Raw genomic sequence first — 22543 nt, 5'->3', positions numbered from 1 at the left:
TTTTACTTTTTCTCTATCAGCCTTCAGGGTAGGGACTCTTTGCTTTCCTGGATGTAAAAGGAAGCTATTGGCCCTGAGGCCCCCTGGGTCCCTCTTACTTAGCTCCCTTCCCCTTTCCTCCTGCGTAAAGATGAAAGGCAGAGCAAGTGCTTTCACTGTTCATGGTTGGAGGGCTCTTTGTAAAACCTTTGGCCTTTTCCCAACTGACCATTCTCTTGGTCTTTGAAGGAGCTAGCGTCTCTGTATGCCCCTCCCCAGACATTTCAGAACAACGACTGTATAAAAGAGAGTGGTCTACACAGTGCAAAGCACACGTGGACTCTTTACGTTTGTCCCACAGTGGTATAGAAATCTTCACAGAAGCTCAGGTCCTGATGGCTTAAGATGGGGCCTCTTTTAAGACGTCTTCGGAAAATATTTAGCAACCAAAAGACAGTGTGAACACTGCTATAATCTGTACATGCGCACGAGACAGTTTGGGACTACAAAACAAAACAAAATATAGAGGTAGCCGAGGGAAGAGGAAGGAAGGGTGCAGAGTCTCCTAGGCTTCTGGCTGTGGCAGAACTGAAGAGGAGAATTTTAGAGCAGTGAAGTTTTGGGGAAGTGACGTATTGAGTTTCACATGCTGGTGTACCATGCCTGTGGGGTATCCATTTACGCTGCTCAAGACGATCGATTTGAAAACTCATGGGAGATACAAGCTGGAGAAGTAGGCTTGAGAATAATTCCGCCTCTAGCATATTCCCTCCATGTGGTTATCCCTCTCCCCACCAGGCCTTCTGCATCCTTCATTTCCTGTGGCTGATCTCCTGTATCACCTCTGTTCCTCTCTTGTTTCATGATATTGACAAGACTGCAGTCTAGTTTAGTCCAGCTTCCCCGGGACTACACAGCCGAGAACAGCTGCGGTCAGTCCTCTCCTCAGACTGCTGTCCGCACTTCCTCTCTCCCTCACCGGCAGCCGATGAGCTTGTTTCCAGGTGAACTGAGAAAACTGTAACAGTATGAAGAGGTCTTCCACAGGCTGTCACTGTTGCCCAAGCAATCTTTCCTCCCTTTCCTCCTTATCACATATCTTGATGTAAATGTAATTTACATGTTTATTTATGAGTACTTTATTTCTTCCGCGAAGAAACTCGTCACATTCCTTTCTTTCACAGAACTTCCGTTGTCTGTGGTCTGTCTCCAGTTGTCATTCCTGGTCTCTCTTAACCCCACTCTGGAAGGCTGTTGTCTGCAGCATCCTACAGAGCCTCTTCTTACTGGCTGATTCGGTGGTCAAGTCTTAGTGTGAAATTCACATTCAGGTGGTTGGCAGCATTTCCCTTGTGTCCCGGGTTATCCTCTTGGCTTCTAAGATGAAGCTCTCTTGTTTCTCTCCCGTCTCACTGACGTTCTACTCTTGGCTGGTTTCCCCTTTGCTCCCTGACCTCACTGTGTTGTAGTGCACTGTGATCCCGTCTTGTGCTCTTTCTAAGTGACTGGATCCACTTGGGGTCTTTTGTAGATGTCATCCAACTTACATAAATCCCAGTCCTTTCTCTTGAATCTGAGGTTCTTGTCTGTGATTCCTTTACATTGCCGGTAGATGTCTGGCTCAGTCTCAGCTAAACTAAACCTGTTCTGCACCACACACCCCCCACCCCACACCCCCGCCCTGGATCCACCTGCAACTTTTTGCTTCCAAGTGGATGCCAACTCTGTCTCTTGAGTTGTACAGACAGGATACCTCAGGCACACCTCCGATTCCCCTCTTTCTCCTGTTCCCCATCTTATTAGTTGGGTAGTCCTCTTAGCTCTCCTCTTTCAGAATATATCTTAACAGAATTTCCTTCACTATTCACTGCTATCCTCAGTCCAGGCACCTCACCATCATACATGCACGTGTGCGTGCGCGCGCGCGCGCACACACACACACACACACACACACACATTTTTAGTATAACCGTTTAATTTACTTGTTATGCCTTTGGACTTCTGCTAGAGGATAAGCTCTTTTCGAAAAAAATAACTTTTTAAAATATTTGTGTATGTATGTGTGTTGACTGCAGGCATGTGCAGACTGTGGCCCCCATTTAGAAGTCAGAGGACTATCTCAAGTCTCCTTTATCTTTACCTTTCACCTCCTTTGAGACAAGGTAGATCAGGCTAGCTGGCCTGAAGCTTCTGGGGATTTTCTTGTCTCTGCCTCCCATATCCCCATGGGATCTCTGAGAAACAGTTTACTGTGTCTGGCTTTATGTGGGTCCTCACATTTGCATGGCAAGAACTTTACCCATGGCCCATCTCCATAGCCTGGGATTCTGCTCCTTTGTTGCCTTGTTGCCACGAGTGTGAAGCTATAGTACCTGAAACCTGGCAGTTACTCAGTAAAGGTGCTAGATGGATGAGTGGATGAATCCGTGTGCGAAGCCATGGGAGTGAATGAGATCCCCAGTGGGGCTGAACCCCTGGATCTGCCTTCAGTAGCAGAAGAAACAATGGCAACGTAGAACTCCACACTCCAGATGTTTGCAGAGTATAAAAGTCAGTTGCGGAAAGTGATATCCAGGGGGATGATGTGAATGATATGTGGTCTAAAGGTCCTTTTTGATATTCTGATTTTAATCTTTGAATTAAGCTGGACTATCTGAGAGCGACCCATCTAGGGTATTGTTATAGCTCTCTGTGGAGCTGTTTTGATTTTACTGAGCTTTGACTTTGAGCCATTAGCCTACCATGAAGGACATTGTTTTAAAAGTCCCATGGGTCTTCATTATAGTATTGGATTTACTGCTGCTGGGTTGTTGAGGACGATATTCTCTATATGAGAAGCTGCCCTCTTTACATGAGGACCGTGCAGGGAAGTTCCCTTGAGTTTAATAACAGTAGTAACTGCTCCTTTGAAATGACTTGTTTGATTTTATTTTATGGAGATTGCTTTTTGTGGCAGTAGTCTTTCCCTCTCCTCTGTCCCTCCCCTCTTCTCCCTCTTCTTCTCTCTCCTCCTCTCCTTTCTCTTCTCTTCCCTGCCCCCTCCCTTCCTCCTCCTCTCCCTCTCTATCCCTCCTTTCCAATCCAATAGTTTTAGTACAACACCACCACAATCAATTTTAACACATTGTTTTTAATTCCCATTCACGTTACCCTTTGGTCCCAAATCTTCCTATTGACCCGAGCACTAGGCAGCCAGGAATCGATTTTCTGTCTCTATAGGTCGTTTATTCTAGACACTCCTTACTCTTTCTTGAGTCAAGGGCTTATGTATCCCAGGTGGGTCTTAAAGTCACTGTGTAGCAGAGGCTGTCTTTGAACCCCTGATCTTCCTACCTCTACCTTCTGAGTGCTGGGAAGCCGTGCGCTCCACTGTGCTTGGTGTAGGCGGTACTGGGAATCAAACTCAGGGTCTCATGAAATGATAGCCACGTGGTCTACCAGCTGAGCCACATTCTCAGCCCAATTCTGCACGTTTCGTGTAAATGCAGTGATATAGTATGGTCTTCCACGTCGGGCTTCTTTCATGGGGAAAGCTGTTTCTAGACCTGCCCAGTATTCTAGCTATCTGTCTGCACTTGGCTCTTTCCTGTGGCCGAGGAACAGTCTTCTGCAAGCACTGGATCACATGTTTAAATCCTCCTGTCAGCTGAGGAACACTGGATTTATATCCACATTTGGACTGTTTTGAATGATGCTGCCCTGAGCACTGGAGTTTTTGTGTGGACATCTGCTTTGATTTACTTGGGTAAATGCTTAGGAGTGGAATTACTAGGTCAAATGCAAATCTGTTTACTTTTCAAGGACTGTAAGTCTGTTTCAAAGCGTCTTCCTGTTTCCCCTCCTCCGCAAGACCTTCACTGGCATTTGTAGTCACCTTACTTTCTGATCCAGGTGGCGGCGCTGTGGCTGTGCAAGGGTAGCCCACTGTGTGTGCTCGTTTTGTTTGAAATCCCCCTGTCTCAGCCTCCTGAACTCAGGGATTTCAGGTGTGTGCCACCATATTTGACTCTGTTTTTGGCCAACTGTATATCTTCTCTCAAAAATGGAGTTCAGATCCTTTGCCCCTTTCTTAATTAGTAGTTTTTTTTAAAGAATATATGTTTTAAATTATATTTTCTTTAATTATTTTAGAAACAGTTATTGTGGGATGGAGAGATGGCTCAGTGGTTAAGAGCACTGGCTGCTCTTCCAGAGGCCTTGAGTTCAGTTCCCAGCAACCACATGGTGGCTCACAACCATGCCCTCCTCTGGCATAAAGGCCTACATGCAGATAGAGTGCTCATATACATAAAAATAAATAAATAAATAAATAAATAAATAAATAAATAAAGAAAGAAAGAAAGAAAAAAACAAAACAAAACAATTAGTGTGCGTGAGTGTGTGTGTGTGCGCTTGCTTGCTTGCGTGCGCCCTTGTAGAGGTCGGCAGACAACTTGTGGGAAGGAGTCAGTTCTCGCCTTCCACCTTGTAAGGCAAGGTCTCCATCGTTTCTGCTTCTTTGCTGTATATTCCAGGCTGGCTTCAGGACAGTCTGTCTCCACTGCCCGTCAACTGTCCACTCATCTCCCTGAGTTACAGATTACAGATGTGAACCACTGCGTTTGGCATTTTCCCCAGGGATCAAACTTGGGTCTTAAGGCTTATGGAGCTATAGCTGGAGTCCCATCTCCTCAGCTACTTATTTGTTCTCTGCATGTTCTGAGTCCAAGTCTCTTGTCACATGCATAATTTGCAGTTGTAACTTTCTTTGTGTAGGCTGCCTTTCCGCTGTTTGGATAATGCCCTTAACTGTGAAGATCTTAGGTTTGATTCAGCTCAGTTTGTCTTCGTTGCTGAAATTACGGTTTTTGTTTCAGTGTCGTGTCTAGGAAGTTATTGCCCTGTCTGCGGTCTGGGCTCCTGAAACCCTACATGTTTGTTTTTCTAAGAGCTCTCTTTGTAGCTTCAGCTCCCGCATTCAGACCTCTGACCTGCTGTCTTACTTTGCTTCCCATTGCTGTGATAAAAGCACCATGACAAAAAGCAACTTGGGGAGGAAAGGGCTTAATCTGATATGGGTCCTCTAAATGTCAGTCCCTCATTGAGGGAAACCAAGGCAGGAGTTAAGGCAGGAACCTTCAGAAGCAGGGACTGAAGCAGAAGCCACGGGAGAACATTGCTTACTGACTTGCTTTCAGGCTCACGTTCAGCTACCTTTCTTATACCTTTCAAGGAATGGTACTGCCCACAGTGGGCAATCAGTCAATGATTAAAAAAAAGACAAGCCACACAACTCGTGGACACGCCAGTCTGATGGAGGCCATTCCTCAACTGAGGTTCCCTCTTCCCAGATGACTCTAGTTTCTGTCAAGTTGACACAAACTAACCAGCACATCCGGTTTTAGTTCATTTAGAGGCTGTGGAGAAGCTCAGCTTCCTTCTACACGTGGTACCCCAGTTTCTCAGCAGCATCTTTGGAGGACACTGTTCCTTCCTCACTGACTCACCCTAACACCCTGTCAAACAGTGGTTAGTTAACCACAGGTGTGTGGTTTACTTCTGGCTTCTCAGCTTGATTGGCCAATGTATCACCTCACTGTGTTGAATTTTCGGAGGTTGAGAACCCGGTGCAGGACGTCCTGGCAGGAGTCCAAGAGCCAGGCCTGGAGAGTGAGGGAGCAAGCCCACGTCACACTGGCTCCCCGTGTTGCCCTGCACCCGGGTTTCTTTTCTGTGGTTCGCACTGTACCATAACACTGTTTCAGATCCGTTGGTAACAAAGTGTGGGACAGCAGTGAATCCACACACTGATGCCCAGTGAGTTCACAACAGAGCCCCTACATGTCATATGCTTTAGTCATGGCTTCCAGTCGAAGCCATGCTAATTTCCACCTTTCACTCCTGTCAGCTTAAAATAGGAAATCTTCTGTTGAGTATCCGAAGTGTTTCCCTATCAAATTATTATCCCCAGCTGATGATGGTGTCTTTATATTTACCTTTAATTGGAATTAGAAAGTTTCTAAGATTAGCATCTACTTGACTGCTTTGCTCTGTTTGTTTAATAACTTATTTTCACCTCCCCTGCATATTAAGTGTTTATGCTGCTCACACTGAGAAGTGTCTTGAATATAATGTGGTGCGATGTCCGTAGAATTGTGAATGTTTCTTCCTCTTAATTCAGTAATCTTATTCCCAGCTCTCTATCCTAAAGAATAACTAAATGGAAAAGTGCCCATTCATTCTTTACCTTATTTGTAAGTGTGAAACCTGGAAATAACTGATGTATCTGAGAAGGGGAAATGGGTGTTAGTTCTTGGATGATTGTGATTCTAGTTTAAATGATGGTGATAAGGACAATTTAATAACTTCAAAATTGTGGTTAGTACAGATGATGGATGATGATGTGGATGTGATTAGCATAGATGACGTCAAAACAGAAATGTAAAAGTCCGGCACCCCACCCCATGGTGGTGAATCATTTCTTTACTCCTGTGTAAGTTTTGTTGTTCTTTTGTGTTTTAATTTAAAAACCTGACAATATAAAATTTTGTAATTTTGTCTAGGCATGGCGGTACACACTTAATAATCCATGTTCTGGGATGTGGAAGCAGGAAAATCAAGAGGTGTAGGTTAGCTTCGGGTACATACTGAGACCTTGTCTAAAAAGTGTGTTCTGCCATAAATGAGACACCTGTATCACACCTCTTTCCCCAAGGCTTAGGGAATGTTGTGGAAGAGAGGGTGGATAGATCAGAAGAGTCAGAGGTTTCTGAAGATGGGGTGAAACACATTGCGCTTGTGAACTCACAGCAGCCGTGGTTGCCCACACAAGACCTGGACGAGAGCAGTACAGTCAACGCTCCAGGATAAAGAGTGGAGGGCTCCTGAGCCCGCCACCCCTCCCTGAGCACTGTTGACATTGATGGCTGCCAGGAGAGGGAGAGTCAGTTCTCTTTAGGGGTGTATGGTCCCTGGTAGATCGATCATGTTCTAGTGGACGGTCTCACACCCACGTGTATGGGCAGCACAAATTGAACCCAGTGGTTATTAATAGAAAGGAAAAAAAAAAGCCCATGAAGTTGGGAAGGGTTGGGGTAGATCTAGAAGTTAGGGAGAAGACCTGGGGAGGCTGAACATGATCAAACTACATCGTATGCATGGGTGACATTCTCAAAGAATAAAAATTACTGTATTAAAAAATGTAATTCTCATAGGGATTGCTTTTGTTCCCCTTGCAGATGCGAATCTGGTTACACTGGCCAGCACTGTGAAAAGACGGACTTTAGTATTCTCTATGTAGTACCAAGTAGGCAGAAGCTCACGCACGTTCTTATCGCAGCCATTATTGGAGCTGTACAGATCGCCATTATAGTAGCAATTGTCATGTGCATAACGAGGTAGGTAATGGCCGTAGAGTGTCGGTTTTAAACTATGCACTGCAAGGTGTAAACCAGAGAAAACCCTTAAAACCTATTCACCGGGCTAGGGCCCAGTCATCAGGCACAGTTCTAATGTCTAGTCCACTGGACAAAATTTCTACGTGGGTCTGACTTCTCCCCGTCTTGCTTCTTTAGAATGTGTGTAGGAACTTGTAGTGGGAATCCTAGATGGACTTATTAATAAAATCAAACCTGATGCCAATTATTGGGGTGAATGCTAGAAGATCAGAGAAGCAGAACAAGCCACAGCTTCCTCACCTCACCAATTCCTCAGCTGATCCTGTTTCCTCAGACTGGAAGCTTCTGAGTCCTCATCCAAATGGATCTCAGCTGAACTGTGCTGCTCAAAGCCTAAAAGCTTAACCAGCCAAATGCTTCTAGTTTCTGGTCCTCACGCCTTATATACCTTTCTGCTTTCTGCCATCACTCCCTGGGATTAAAGGCTCACTTCTTGGGATTAAAGGTGTGAGCCACCATGCCTGACTGTTTCCAGTGTGGCCTTGAACTCACAGAGATCCAGATGGATTTCTGCCTCTGGAATGCTGGGATTAAAGGCGTGTGCTACCACTGCCTATCCTCTATGTTTAATATTGTGGCTGTCCTGTTCTCTGACCCCAGATAAGTTTATCAGTGTGCACAATATTTTGGGGAACACAATATCACCACAGGAACTCATTCCCAGAGTTAGGGACATATCTGCGTTATAGGAAGAGGAGGTATGAGAACAGTCTATGAAATCAAGGAGGCTAGGGATCTAGGAACTGTGTAGTAGGAGCTCTGAATTCAGGGAGAGTGGTTGTAGCAGAGTTTCTGGAACATGTTCACTGAGGAGCTGTGAGCAATGCTGTAAGTCTACAGAGTTGTTTTTCATGGTCTGAGAATATACTTTACCTGTAGTTAGTGTAGTAAGGAAGAAAACCATCAACTTTACAGATAGCCTTCTCTGACTACATCCTGATTACAGCGGTAAGTAAAAGGCTTTCAAATGCTGTGTTAAAAATAAAAGCACAGGGGCCAGCAAGATGGCTTTTGGGTAAAGGCGCTGGCCCCCAAGCCTGACAGAGTTTGGTCTCTAGGACCCACATGGTGGAAGGAGAGAACCAACTCCTCAAAGTTGTCCTCTGATCTACATACATGCACACGCGCGCACGCCACACACACACACACACACACGCATACACATAAAGTAAATGTAAAAAAGACCAAAGCATTTATTATATGTTAAAAGACTTATTTACAGCTCAGTTGACAGTAAATGGGTGTTTCTCAAACTGAGTAGAAAGGTGTCAGACCAAACTGGAACTTTAAAAATGCCAGAACAGAGTGCCCTGCCCTTCCATCCCCTGTCTTACCTGCTTCCTCACCTCTTCCCACCTCCTTTAAGTTTTGGTTCTCATGTTCCCTGAGCATTATCTTTGTGTTCTCCTTCTTCCATGGGGAGCAGAGAGTCATGACATGTCAAGTAGATATTGATAAGCTGATTGGATGTATAGGCCTTCCTTCTATCCAGGGCCTGGAAAAAGACCTTCAAGTAGTCCCAGCACCCTGGAACCAAAATAATAAATCTAGAAATGATGGAAAAACGTTCTCTGAGTAGCTGATATTTTTCATGAAGTTTAGGCACTAAAGTCAGAATGCTTTATTCCACAGAACAGATGATCTGCCTTTAGGCAAGACTACTGAGCATAAAATTGGGCAGTAGATCAAAGAAGGGACAGAATGGTGTAACAAACAGTGACAACAGGAAAGGAAGATGGGGGAAAAGCCTTTAACAGCCTAGCCAGCTGTGGCCATTTAAAACAGGCTCAGAGGTTAACTGCTCTGCCTGTGGCCATTCAGCCAGCAACGGGAAGTGCCTGGGTTTGGAGTCAGTGCTGCATGATTCTTCAGTCATTCCTCTTTCGACTGAACCATCTAGAAGCAGGGCTGTGCTGAGTCCTGTTGGGAATAGGTCAGCCAGATATGACTGCTGCATGGGGACAGGAACCAAACTTGCTTTTGTCGAGGTTTAGTGTGTTTGAACCGTATTAAAGGTCATTTGCAGAGTTGATTGGACAAGGGAAGATGTGTGATCGGGGAGACCATGTGGGACATCAGTAGAGGAACACACAGTGTGACAAGGAGAAGAGAAGCACTGTCCTGACATTTGTTACACGTTAGGGCTACATTTACTGCACTGTAAGGATCACAGCCTCTCCCCACCCTGCTCCCGAATGGCTTGCTGTCTTATATGTGGAGTATTGAGATTACGTTCTTGGACCACACCATTGAATTTTTGAGGCACGCCTCTCCCATGTAGTCCGTTAGGGAACAGCTGTTCGTCCACAATGGCTGTTGCTTGTGAGGAATCTTCCTTTAAATGGATGTTCCTACTGGCCCACTTTTCTGTGAGTTGTGTTTTCTTCTTTTATGCTTGGAATCTTCTTTTGTGTTTTCAGACGCCTAGAAGGACAGATTGGCAGGGACTTTGAACATGTCTCAGCCAAATCCTTTACTGTATAGAAGAAAAAAAATCCTTGGTCCCAGGAACCTGGAACTCCTCCCGTGCATGGTGGGTTAGTGGCAGTTAAAACCGGTCGCTTGGCCTGTCAGCCAGCTCCTTCATTTATGAAATGGATATGATCCCAGCCCTGTCTACATCAGGCTATTTTTATAAGGATTAGTGAGAGAAAATCCTTTGAAAACCACCAGAAACGTTGTCATTAAGGCTTTTAAGTTAAGGCAAAGCAATCCTCTTTGAAATAGAATAAAAACACGGAACATTAGAGCAGACAAACTCATTCCAAGATGCTGTTTCCACTAAGGGGCATTGACTTGGCACAGGTGGCCACTAATAGTAATAGGCAGTTACCACTCCTACCAGTAGGATCCACACTCAAAGCCACCCACGTTCATTTCGGTGCCTTTGCACTCATTATCACATTCTCCTGTCTGGAATTCGTTCCACGTTAGGGCCACATTTGCTGTAATAGAAGAGCAGAGTCCAGGAATCTCATTTGCAGGCTCCCAGTTTCCAGTGCGCTTCTGTGGCATGCTGCAACTGGGTGTACACCAGCTCCTTTTGAGGCGTTTTCTTGAGTTAGAGGACTTCAGTGCATCCTGTCTGAGATCATCAGCTAAGCTTTCCTTGTTGTTCTGGTGCCGTGATAACGCTCAGGGAAAGCGCCCAGGTCAGCGTCTTTTCTACCGTCACAGTGATCCGTCACCGGAACTGAGCAGCTGCCAGGCCAGAGAGGCAGGCGTCCTTCTCAGAAATGTGTATCAGCAGTGTGGGCACTGTCCTCATTCACGAGTGTGATCCCTCCCAACTCCCAGCTATTTAGCAAAGGACAAACAGCCATTATGTCTGTCCTCATCTAGCCTGAAACTAAACAGTGTCTTGTTTCGTTTCCTGACTGGGTGCAGCGTGTGAACTGTGTGTTACTTTGTTTACATAGTTTAAACGTCTTTAACTAAATGATTGTTTTCCCCCTTCTGTATTTTCATGCAACAGAAAATGCCCCAAGAACAACAGAGGACGTCGACAGAAGCAAAACCTAGGTCATTTTACTTCAGACACTTCATCCAGAATGGTTTGAACTGCTGGCTTTTGTATGCACACTGACCATGTGATGTACATTTATTATGTCTTTTTTTAAAGAATGGAAATATTTATTTCAGAGGCCTTATTTTTGGACATTTTTAGTGTAGTACTGTTGGCTCGTATTTAGAATATTTAGCTACAGACTGTTTAGTAGTCTCTGTTTTATGTTTTTAAATACAGAAATTGATTTCATGAATTTGTACCACATGGTAATACTAGGAATTGTTCTTTACCCATGGAATGTAATATTTTTGCAGAGATGGATGGACCCACATCACAGCGGCCATAAAGTCAAACTTCTTTCCCAAGGACCACAGCAAATGGCAGAGCATGAACTAAAAGTAAAGATGTTTACAGATTACTTTTCTTACAAAAAAGAAATCTAGAAGACACTGTGTTTAAATAGATATTTAAATGTTTTTTGAGATTTAGTACCTGATTTTTTTAGACACTGCCCCTACTGCATGAGCTGCAAAGCTGTGTGTGTGTTAGATGTAACATATTTATAAGCTGTACGGACTGCAATTGACAATTTCTCTCTTTGAAGATATAATTCTAATAATTTGAAAAGCTATCTGAGAATTAATGATTGAACAGATCACTGAAAATAGATTTAGATATTGTCAAGATAGCCTGTTTAATGAGCAGATTGGAGTAAAACCTACATATCAGTTAAACTACTTTAATACACATTCATTTTTAAACATGATATTTGTTTTAATATGAATATACAAATTGTATCAGTGTTTGTGAATACAATGCAGAAATAATTGTTAATGATTGGTGCTCTGAAAGTGAGCTTAAAAATGACCTAAGACCTCTAATTCAAATTTGTCCTGTAGTAGCCCTATTAATAGATTGTTGGTGTTTAAAGGTCTAAAATGTGAGTAGAGTGTATCGAGGTGTTTAACGTGTAGTTTAGCTAGTCAAAATTATGCATGTAGAATTTAAAGACTATGTTCAAACTTAAATATTGATTTTAATAATTTGATTTGGAAAAGCATGTTATAATATAATGTTTTCACTATATGGCCTGTTTTGTGTGTTTATTTATTGTATTCTTTGGTACTATTAGTACTTGTAATAGGTGAAATTAACAGGAAGGGAAGATCGCAGTTCAAAATTTCTCTTTGCTTATACAAACTGTTGCTTGAAATGATCCAAAGAGAAAAACTTTGCTCAGTGTTTGGAGCTCCTTGGCTTGTGGGCTTAGTATGAGTAGCGCCGTGGCTTTAGTGAACTTCTTCAGGGGTTTCCGCCCACACAGGCTTATTTGAGGCCCTTAGTCAGTCGGCAAGCATGTTTGGAACTGACCCCGGTGCTTTGCAAGGGCTCATGTTGCAGGGCAGTCACGGATGGGCATTTGTCGTTATAAATACTTGACCACTCTCCAGGGTGCGGTTTTCAGCCCTTTAAAGCAGCTTCGTTGCCTGCTACCAAGCCGACTTTTGGCTTCGAGTGTAGAATTGATTGCTATAGGGCATCTTTTGCCGAGAAAGAAGTAAAATGGAACACAATGGGTCTGCTTCAAATGCTGGTAAAGTCCACCAGAATCGATTGTCAAGTGTGACTGAAGATGAAGACCAGGATGCTGCTCTTACCATTGTGACTGTGCTGGACAAGGTGGCCACCATCGTGGACAGTGTACAGGCAAGCCAGAAGAGAATAGAAGAGAGACACAGGGAAATGGAGAACGCTATAAAGTCTGTCCAGATCGACCTGCTGAAGCTCTCACAGTCTCACAGCAACACGGGCTACGTCGTTAACAAGCTGTTTGAGAAGACCCGGAAAGTCAGCGCTCACATTAAAGACGTGAAGGCCCGGGTGGAGAGGCAGCGGGTTCATGTAACCAAGGTTGAAACCAAGCAGGAAGAAATAATGAAGAAGAACAAATTCCGTGTGGTAATATTCCAGGTAAGCTTGCACTTGTGTTCAGCTTGGTGAATAGACTCTCTCTCTCATCCTTTGTCATCAAGTCACAGAGGTTTCCAGAGTCACGTCTCAGCCATGGTCTGTGGTACACACTGGAGCTCGCCGAGTTGCTGTCTCAGGAGAAGGCCATTTCTGGCTAACCGACACTCTGTCGTCCATGTCCCGAGCTTCTTACTGGTCATGTGATGTGAACTGTGGCTTGTGGCTCGAGCTGTTTTCTGCCTTTGAAACTTAATGCTGTCAGTTGTTTTCAGCATTTGAGTCCTATTAAGCACAGTGACCCAGTAGACTTTAGAATGCTGGAACTAAAAGGCTCCTAAGAAATTTCAAGTTTAAAAAATGGTCTTTGTTACATAAAAGAAGGAACTGGGAAGGGTGGAGGATGTAGTTCAGTAGTAGAACACTCCCCCACATGGCTGAGGCTTGAGTCTGATACACAACATCCCCCTAAAAGAAAACAGATTAGGAACCGGCACCCACACAGTCATGTTTTATTCTCATCGTAGAGAGCCTAGAAACCCAAAAACTTCCCTGAACAGAATTTGCCCGTTGGAATTTTTTTTTGTATTAGTCACAATAAGAAAAGTTACCTGTTTCTGAATGAAAAACCAGGCCATTTATTTATTTTTAAAGTTTTTACTATTTTTTGAGACAGTCCAGCCTGTAGCCCATGCTGACCTAATCCTCATTAGGCAGGCCTCAAACTATGACAGTCCTCTTGCCTCAGCCTCCCAAGTGCTCGGGTTACAGACAGGAGCCACCACTCCAGCTTGTTTTATTTTTTTGAAATACTATTCTTACAGTAATACAGGTATAGAAGTCCCGTAGGTAATTTCTTACTCAGTTGAAAGGCTTTTTTACTTAGCTGATTTAATAGAGTGATTATGTGCCTCGTTGCATTTTTTTTCTCCAAGTTCCTATAACTGCTCAATACTTTAAAAATTGAAACCTACCCACGGAAAATACATAACGTCTACAGTATTGTTTTTAAATTCTTGCAAATCAAAAGGGACAAGCTAAACTCTTTTCTCCCACACTAAAAAAAGAATAACGATGAGAGAAAAATTTATGAAGTACAGAGCAGATGAGAGCAGAACTCTTCTCTCACCCACCTAAACAATGGCCACTACAGAACTGTAAATCCAGAGAGCCAACGTCAGAGAACAGCCCTCCCTATCCTGCTGTCGGGAGAATTAGCTGGCACGACGTTTTGGAAGACATTTTTGATAGTGTGTATTATAAACTTTAAAAATTCCCAAGTCTTCTGGCCCCCAAATTTCATGTCGGAGAATTTGTTCTAAGCTTGAGATCATTAATGTGTGGGAATGTTCATTAGTGCACATGCACAACTCTGTGCTTTTAAAAGTGGAAGTCCGTGTACACAGAACCCAGAAGAATAAAGGACACAGTCAGTGGAAGCACCAGGGCCCATAACCTTCACGTTCTCCGTGCGTTAGTCAGTGCCCCAGAGCTCTCTGCTGAGTGGTCAAGTTACACGGGAAAGGGAGAGTGCTAGTTTTGGATCTGTTTCCAAGAGTTCACAGGTTATTGAGGAAAAAATAGGGAGGAGAGAGACGATTTATTTCAAAGATAGAAGAATGGACTGGTGTCCTTTCCTATCCTCCTTCCAGTCTCCGGGAAGCCTTTCTCTGGGCTTAAAAATGTTGCCTGGCTTCAGGTGTTGGTGAACTGGACATGGGACTGCAGAATAAATCCATTCACCTTGCAGGGGCATTAGCCATAGCCTAGGTGCTCACCCTTCACTCACATGTGTTATGTCAGGAAGTACACTTGGAGTCCCGAGTGTCTGGGTGCCTAAAGCAAAGCAGTGGACCGGTTCCTCACAGGATCGACAGAAGCTACAAGGAAAAATTCCACCTGGTCCCATCTGTTGACATACTTCTCTCTCTGACTCCCACTTAAAAGCTGTTTTTTATTTGTCTCTATTCCCTATAACTTACTGGTATTTTCTCTGTCTTTGGATCCTATAGTTCCATAAAGGAACTGAGAGGTCCCAGTTAATGACAAACCTCTTTTCTTTTAAGATAGAACATCTTGAAGAATCTGTGAAATTTGGTTGTTCAAATTATGCAAGAGTTTGTCAGAAAAGAGCAATTGCTGTCTTTTATAAGCATACAGGGAAAACATGAATTCTAATATTATGGACATAGGACTCAGATTCATGTACTTGTTATATGTTAGAATTTACATTTATGATATTTATATGGCTATTTTTAGGTGTTAAAATTTGCTATAATCAATTCTCATAGTTATTTGAAGATTTTTCTCTTCTAAAATTATTTTGAAACTTAAAGCTAGTCAGCTAAAGTATATCTTCATTTCCATTTGAGATTTTCCTTAAGCTTCCCCTAGGCATATCTTTTGTTGATAATCTTTTTTTTATTGGTAACAAGGGATAAAAATAAAAACCGTATCAGATAAACAAAATATTGGTATCCTATCTTCTGCAGTTGTATATGGCTAAGCTTTTGCCAAATTCTGGATGTTGGCATTTAAATATTATGTGACATTCTTACCCCGGTCGTTTCTCTTTGAATGCGTGTTCACCCTGTTGACCCCTCTCATTGCATGGCATGAACCACAGCATATCTTCTCATATTTCCAGTTACTTGGTAAGCACAAGTCCGTGGTTACCAAGTAAGTTTTGAACATCTTCTAATTACAAGTACCAGAGCTCTGTGGATCCAAAATGTCCCTATCTGTGTTACTTTCATATTAATTCAATTCCGCTTTACTCTGACCCACTCTGTTACAGAAATGATACTTCAAACCAGGTGTGGTGGTGCACTTGTGAGGTAGAGGCAGGAGGATTGGGATTTCAAATACACAGTGAATTTGAGACATGCCTGAGCTATGTGAGACCTTGTCTCAAAAACAACGAAAAACTAATTTTACCTGGATTTTCATATACAAATGTGATTGTATTCCAAAGTCAACTATAATTTACCCCTACAACCTTCCATTATTAGTACAGTGTGTTTGCCCTTAACCTACAGTAGCAAGGACTCATAGGGACTGTGAGATTTTTCAGGCAAGGTCTTTTTCTAATCTTCCTCTGTTCGCCTTTGTTTTTAAGCCTGCTTCTGCACTGTCTGCTGTGTTTGAAGAGAAGGGTGTGTGAGTCCTGTTTGCCTGTGTCTGGTGCCTTCACTGCAAGATTGTGGGGGTTTCTACCTACCAAGCAATACCCTTTGGCTCTTCCCTTGTCTAATTATACCTTCTCAGGCTCGCCCAGCCCACACTGTTGCTGAGGCTGCTCCCCACAGCAGGTGCCAGGAAGGGAGAGGAGTAACTTCACTGCCTCTAACTGATTGATTCATCAGAGAGTTATGAGACTCCCGCCCACTTCTGCCTCTTTTGTTGGGGAGAGGGAGGATCATGGGCACTCTGATCCTGTAGCCAAAAATGTAATTTAAATTAAGGAATAAGATTCTAAGGATGCCTTCCCGACTATCAGGCTCGTTGTATTTTAGGGTATTTGCAAACATCCTCCTTGTGTATTTATTGAATCTGCTTGTTGAATGGAGTCAACCTAGATCTCAAGTATCAATACTGGTTTGGTTTTTTGTTTGTTTGTTTGTTTGTTTGTTTGTTTTTAAAGACATTGTCACTCATGGGCCAGTTTTTAAAAATCTCAATTCCCAAAGTTTTGTCTGCTGTGTTTTAGAAAGGATCTCTAAATAGCACTCCAGGTTCCTTTCACCTGTGCCCCGTGCTGGCCTGTCTTTAGCCGGTTCTCTTCCGACAGGCTCGGCAGAGTTGGTTTTTCTCTTAAACTGCTTTGCCCTCGGCCTCTGGGGTCCTGCTCTCCTGGCTTTCTGTCCTCTTCACTGCCTGATGTTTTCCCTTTTTTCTTTCCTTTCTCGTGTGTAGGTTCAAAATCCCCAAACATTCTAAACTCAAAATCTAAAGACTCCCTCCCTTCCTCCCTCCCTCCCTGTCTCCCTCCCTCCCTCCCTCCCTCCCTTCTTCCCTCCCTTCCTTCCAACAGGGTTTTACTGTATAGCGCAGGCTGGTATTGAACTTGTGATCCTCCTGCCTCAGCCTCCCGAGAACTGGGGATATAGTCATTTACCACCATGGCAGCAAAAATAAAACTTTTAAAATGACTCATTTGGCAGGAGACTTCGCTTGACCTGAAGTCATTCCGGGAATAGTATATTATCTATCGTGGTTTCCAAAAGTCAATTGAATTCTGAATTTCAGGGTACCCTTTGTCTCTGAGGAGTTTTGAATGAAACACCACTCTGTCTTCTGTTATCTCTTCTGATTTCTTGACTGTGTGTGTGTGTGTGTGTGTGTGTGTGTGTGTGTGTGGTGTGTGTGTGTGTGAGATATGTGTGTAAGTGTGGGCACAAGTGTGCTATAGTATGTGTATGGAATCCAGAGGACGACTTTTGGGAACTGATTTTCTCCTTCCATAGGATCTGAACTCAGGCCATCATGTTCTTTGGCAAGTACTTTTTACCTCCTGAGCCCAAATGCTTCTCCTATGTCTTGCTTTTTTACATGGAGTTTGGGGGTTGAACTTAGGTTCTCACATGTGGCAAACACTTCACCAACTGAGATCTCTCTAGTGCAAGAGTGTCTTGACACTTAATTTCATCACTGTATTAATGGTTCTTGAATGCACATTTCTGGCCCTTACCTCCCTCCTGGATCCCAGTTGCTCAGCCTCTCTGTCTGCATACCCAGTGCCCATTCCAAAGACAGTGCCTCGCCCTTCCCTTCCAGGTTCCTCCTCTTGCTTCCATGCCTGTCTCAGCTAATGGTGGATTCCTCCCTCTGTGGGTCTAGCAACAGGTCCCTCTGGTTTCTGAGCACATCTGCAGTCAGAACGCTTCTCACCCCCACCCCTGCCCACAAACGCCCTCCCTGACTACCTTCCCTTTGCTTAAACTCAGTAGCGCCCTGCCATTCTTCCTGCTTGTCTCTCCCTTGTGGCTTACCTTCAGCAGAGTGACCCTTGTACAGCATGGGTCAAATCCTGCCTCTGCTGTCCTTAAAACCTCGAGAAATTTTCCTGTCCGAGTAGTAGCTATTGTCCCCACTATTGGCCACAGGGCCTCTCTTGACTTGGCCGCCTTAACTCTCTCCTTGCCGGTAGTTGGGACATTTGAATTGATTCTTGAGGAACGCTATCATTTGTAAAGCTAAAAAAGGTAAAGAGGTATTAGAGATAGACGCAGCCACATACACGAAGGTGTAGAGGGTGAGTGTCTGTTTGACACTGAGATATGACATTGCTATCTGAAAATGCATTGGGTGACATCCATAGTTATCCTGGGATTTACGTCCAGGGTGGCGTAGGATGGACTCCTCTTGTGTAGAGGGTTCAAAATCGTATGTGTTTGAGGATCTTAAGAATGGTGCGCATTTCTGGGCTGGAGAAGAGGGAAAGGAGGATCAGGTCAGGAACTTTCTAAGCATCCTGCAAGGTTCGGGCTCTTAGAAGTCTTCAGTGGGCTATAACTAGACCGTGCTATAAAAACAGTTCTCAGGAATTTCTCAGATAATGGTCTGGAAGGAGAGGGATTGGAGGAGGTTGATGGCGCAGGTTCAGACCTGGGGTCTTGAGGGACTGAATTAAGACATGGGTGGAGGAGTGAGAAGTAAACATTATTTTGCAGTGTTACTCGTAGAACTTGATGACGAGTTCTTGACCATGGGACAAGAGGGTGAGGGTGTGTCTAGGGGTGACGTTTCTGAGGTCTCTGCCTTGGGTGACACCCAGAGGGTCACTGCTGCTGAGAGAGAGGGAAGGAAACGCAAGTGGAGAGCGCAATGGGTGGGCCTGGAGGTTTGCACCTCTGACTAACGGTGCCTGTGCTATGTCCACATGGAGAGGCTTGTCATCTTAGGAGTGGAGAAGCGAAGAAACAGTATTTGTGAGAAAATGGCCAAGGAGAGAGAGACCCTGAGAATGCAGCTTGGGGACAAACAGCATGGAGGAGGATTCTAAGGTGCGGCCCGAGGTAAAAGCTGACGCTTGCCATGCAGGAAGCACTCATGTGATTTGCTCTTCTGTCCTGCAGGAGAATGTTCGGTGCCCCTCGTCCCTGTCTGTTGTTAAAGACAGAAGCGTGCCCGAGAACCAGGAGGAGGAGGAGGAGGAAGTCTTTGATCCCCCGATAGAGCTCTCGTCGGATGAAGAATATTACGTTGAAGAAAGCAGATCTGCCAGGTTTAGAAAGTCAGGCAAGGAGCACATTGATCATATCAAGAAGGCGTTTTCCAAAGAAAACATGCAGAAGACACGGCAGAATTTTGACAAGAAAGTGAGTGGAATTAGAACGAGAATAGTCACGCCTGAGAGGAGGGAGAGGCTCCGGCAGTCAGGGGAGAGGCTCCGGCAGTCAGGGGAGAGGTTTAAGAAGTCGATTTCAAATGCAGCCCCCTCAAAGGAAGCTTTTAAGATGCGCAGCCTTAGGAAACCTAAGGATCCCAAGGCCGAGGGCCAGGAGGGAGACAGAGGGATGGGCGTGGACATCATCGCAGGTAGCCTGGCTCTGGGGCCCATCCATGAGTTCCATCCTGATGAGTTCAGTGAGACAGAAAAGGAGGTGGCCAAGGTAGGGTACATTCCCCAAGAAGGAGGGGACGCCCCAACTCCCGAGCCTTTGAAGGTGACTTTTAAACCTCAGGTGAGAGTGGAGGATGATGAGTCCCTCCTGTTGGATTTAAAGCAGTCCTCGTGAGAGGAATTAAGTGTGAGCGTCAATCTCATGTCACGTGGTCACAGTTTTGAGTAGTGCAGTTATTTTTAGTCACCATAGAAAGGCGAATGGTACAAAAACTTCATTTCTTACCTTTAAAATTCTAAAGATTATAGAAATATTATATACAACTTTCTTATAAGTTCCTTGGGGATCCTATTTCCCCTGAGAATTTATGACTGACAGCTTTTTTTTTTTTTTTTTTTTTTTTTTTTTCCTAGTGTCATACTTTTTAGTGGCAGCTCTTGGCCAATTTGAAAACAGTTGCATGGCTCAGGTCAGTTAGGTGCTTGGTCATCTGTAAGACAGGAGGGACAAATCCATGCCCATGGTTCACCAGCAAACTGTAGATTTGTCAGGATTAACAAGTGTATTGTGTTATCCAGATGTTCACATCTGGAGATTCATTAGTGAATCAGTAGCCACAGAAGCTCTTCTGTGAGAGGGAAAAATGAAGTTTTGGGCTTGAGCATTTAGCTGGGGTATCCTAACTTCCTTACTAGTGAGACCCGGCCGGTTGCCATCTATTTCCAATGACAGAAATAGAGAGGGCTTGCTGGCCCTGCACCTCTCGGAGGACTTGAGATCTGAGGGGGTGTCACAGAGTGTGTGAGAATAAGATACAGATCCAGTGGAGAGGCACAAACCACACCAGTGCTTCTAAACCAGAACTTAATATTACATCTGTGAAGAAGCCCTTGGTACCAGGCACTGGGCCCTGAATTGAGCAGAAACTGAAGTTGTACTTTCCAAGTCTTTTCATAGCCTGAAGAGTGAAAAATAAATGCGTGGATGAGCGCTTTTTCTTAAAGGCTGAAACCAACCTTGGATAGTTAGCCGGGGCCTAACATACTCCTTGGAAATGTGTCTCTAATTGCCTTTAGATTTGGATGTGGGGTAGACTAGTGTGGGTTTGTGAGCAGAGCTTGAGGCGGAAGTCTGGGACTCGGTTGTGAAGCGGCTTTTTTAAGGTCTGTCCTGATGTGGGTGTAGAAAATACCCCCGATACTCCTGTTTTCCAGAGTGAACCCTTTAGGGCAAACAGTGCCTGTGAGCATGTGTCACAGTCCCTTTGGAGGACATCAAATTCCAGTTAGCTCTTAGATTTAGATCTGTGATGTCAAGAAGTACATACTGCTGCTGAGGGAAAATCACAGTCTGCACTTCTGGCACACTGGAATCTTTGGATCATTTTTGGATATGGAAGAGATGGCAGAATTTTTGATAAGTGTTTTACTCACATTCAGTTTAATTTTGAATAATCACCTAGCAGTTGAAAAATATGCAGGCATGGGAGTACATGCCTGCTGCCCCAGCACTGACAAGGCCGAGACAGGAGGATCACGAATGAAGTTGATATATGTATGGTTCAGCATAATTTTCTTTTCACTTAGCCTGAATACATGTTCATCTTGCTTTTTTTTTTTTGGTTTTGGTTTTTTTGAGACAGGGTTTCTCTGTATAGCCTTGGCTGCCTGGAACTCACTCTGTAGACCAGGCTGGCTTTAAACTCAGAGATCTGCCTGCCTGCCTCTGCCTCCTGAGTCCATGTGCCACCACTGCCAGGCATCTTGGTATCTTTTTATATTGTAAACTAAAGCATGTACAGCATTGCATAAAACTTTGAAAGAATAATTTCAAAAACATTTGTATAATAGCTTGGAAGGAGGTTGGGTGCCCAACAATAAATTTGGATGTGAAATGATGTTATTACAGTGTGAGGCTGGTGTTGTGGTTGTAAATCTTTTAACCAATGATGAATGGAAACAGCAATATGCAAATGGAGGGTGATGTAGTAAGGAGGATTATAGAGAAGTTACAGTTGTTTGTTTCAGTTGGGCTAAAGTGTTTTTCTGCAGGTATCTGGGGCTTTTGTTTACTGACTCAGGTCCAGACATCTAAAAAGCATTGCACCTGTAACGCTGGTCATCTTATCGTCTTGCTAGGGTTTGTGTGACACTGGAAACACTGAATGCTTCATGTTGCTGGAGGCTCATTGTAATCCCATGCTTCCTTGTCACTACCAGGATTTTCCCTCCGTGTCATAAATAAGGGTCAATGTCTCTCCATGTTTAGGACATTCCTGAATTCCACATCCATAATTTCTGGTACCTTCACCCTGCTTTATTGGTGCAAAGATAATGGACTGCAAAATCCACACATTCATTTAACATAAGGAGTTTCCCAGTCAGTGTTCATTATTTTAAATGTTTTCAGAAACACCGAGTGATGCAGAGTTACATGTATCAGGCTTTAAATAATTTGTTCAAGTCAAACTCTTAGCAGGACTTACCACCCTTCTCCTAATGAGACAGAGCAGAACAGCAGCCTCAGATGCCAGGGTTTGGGAGCTGGTGTCGAGGCTCTTCCAGGGGTGACAGGAAGTGCAAGCTTGTCTCCTGACTGTGGTGATCCAGGGGTCCCCAGTGAGTAGTGGTTTGACTCCTGCTTACAGGTTCGAGGAACCACTGAGGAAGAATATTAGCATGCATGGGCATCCAGCTTGCTGAGAGTGGGCGTGCTCCCCCAAAGCAAGCTTTCATGAATGAGAAATACAAGCCAAAGTAAAAATACAACCATTTTGACTTCATTCTTTGCCTTTTGTATGCATTAAAGGAGTTGCTTTGGAACAGGTCTAGTGGTCATGGTGATTTTTTTTTTAATTAAAGATTTCTTTCTTCATGTCTCTGTGTGTGAGTGTATACTGTGTGTGTGTGTGTGTGTGTGTGTGTGTGTGTGTGTGTGTGTGTGTGTGTGTGTGTAGGCCAGAAGAGGCCACCAGGTGTCCTCTAGTCACCTGTTGTTTGGAGGCAGGCTCTCTCCCTGAAGGTAGTGTTCCCACTTCCTCATCTAGGCAAGAAGATAGCAAGTTCCAGCGACCTTCCTATCTCTGC

General features: G+C 44.1%; 2 protein-coding genes across 2 annotated transcripts in view; both read left to right on the top strand.

The window, feature by feature from the left end:
• The window catches only part of Tmeff1 (transmembrane protein with EGF like and two follistatin like domains 1), an 86695-nt gene extending 74686 nt beyond the window's left edge, over window positions 1-12009 (top strand). The window contains exons 9-10 of the mRNA XM_052718082.1: window positions 7197-7355; window positions 10891-12009. Coding sequence (XP_052574042.1) covers window positions 7197-7355; window positions 10891-10975 — 244 coding nt within the window. The 3' untranslated portion in view covers window positions 10976-12009. The remainder of the gene's footprint in view (window positions 1-7196; window positions 7356-10890) is intronic.
• Window positions 12010-12138: 129 nt separating this feature from the next.
• Cavin4 (caveolae associated protein 4) lies at window positions 12139-22283 on the top strand. The gene is made up of 2 exons (XM_052718083.1): window positions 12139-12894; window positions 18969-22283. Exons 1-2 carry the CDS (start codon window positions 12487-12489, stop codon window positions 19629-19631), a joined length of 1071 nt encoding a protein of 356 aa, XP_052574043.1. The 5' UTR covers window positions 12139-12486; the 3' UTR covers window positions 19632-22283.
• Window positions 22284-22543: the final 260 nt, after the last annotated feature.

Source organism: Peromyscus californicus, unplaced genomic scaffold (genome assembly GCF_007827085.1).
Source record: "Peromyscus californicus insignis strain IS unplaced genomic scaffold, ASM782708v3 Scaffold_5__1_contigs__length_169319896, whole genome shotgun sequence".
Taxonomy (NCBI): domain Eukaryota; kingdom Metazoa; phylum Chordata; class Mammalia; order Rodentia; family Cricetidae; genus Peromyscus; species Peromyscus californicus.
The sequence above is the reverse complement of the archived record's forward strand: the minus strand, read 5'-3'. Positions and strand labels throughout refer to the sequence as shown.

Coding starts and splice junctions, on each gene's coding strand:
- Cavin4 (XM_052718083.1), top strand. CDS start 12,487: ATGGAACACAATGGGTCTGCTTCAAATGCTGGTAAAGTCCACCAGAAT. Junction 12,895..18,968: donor TCCGTGTGGTAATATTCCAG/GTAAGCTTGCAC, acceptor TCTGTCCTGCAG/GAGAATGTTCGGTGCCCCTC.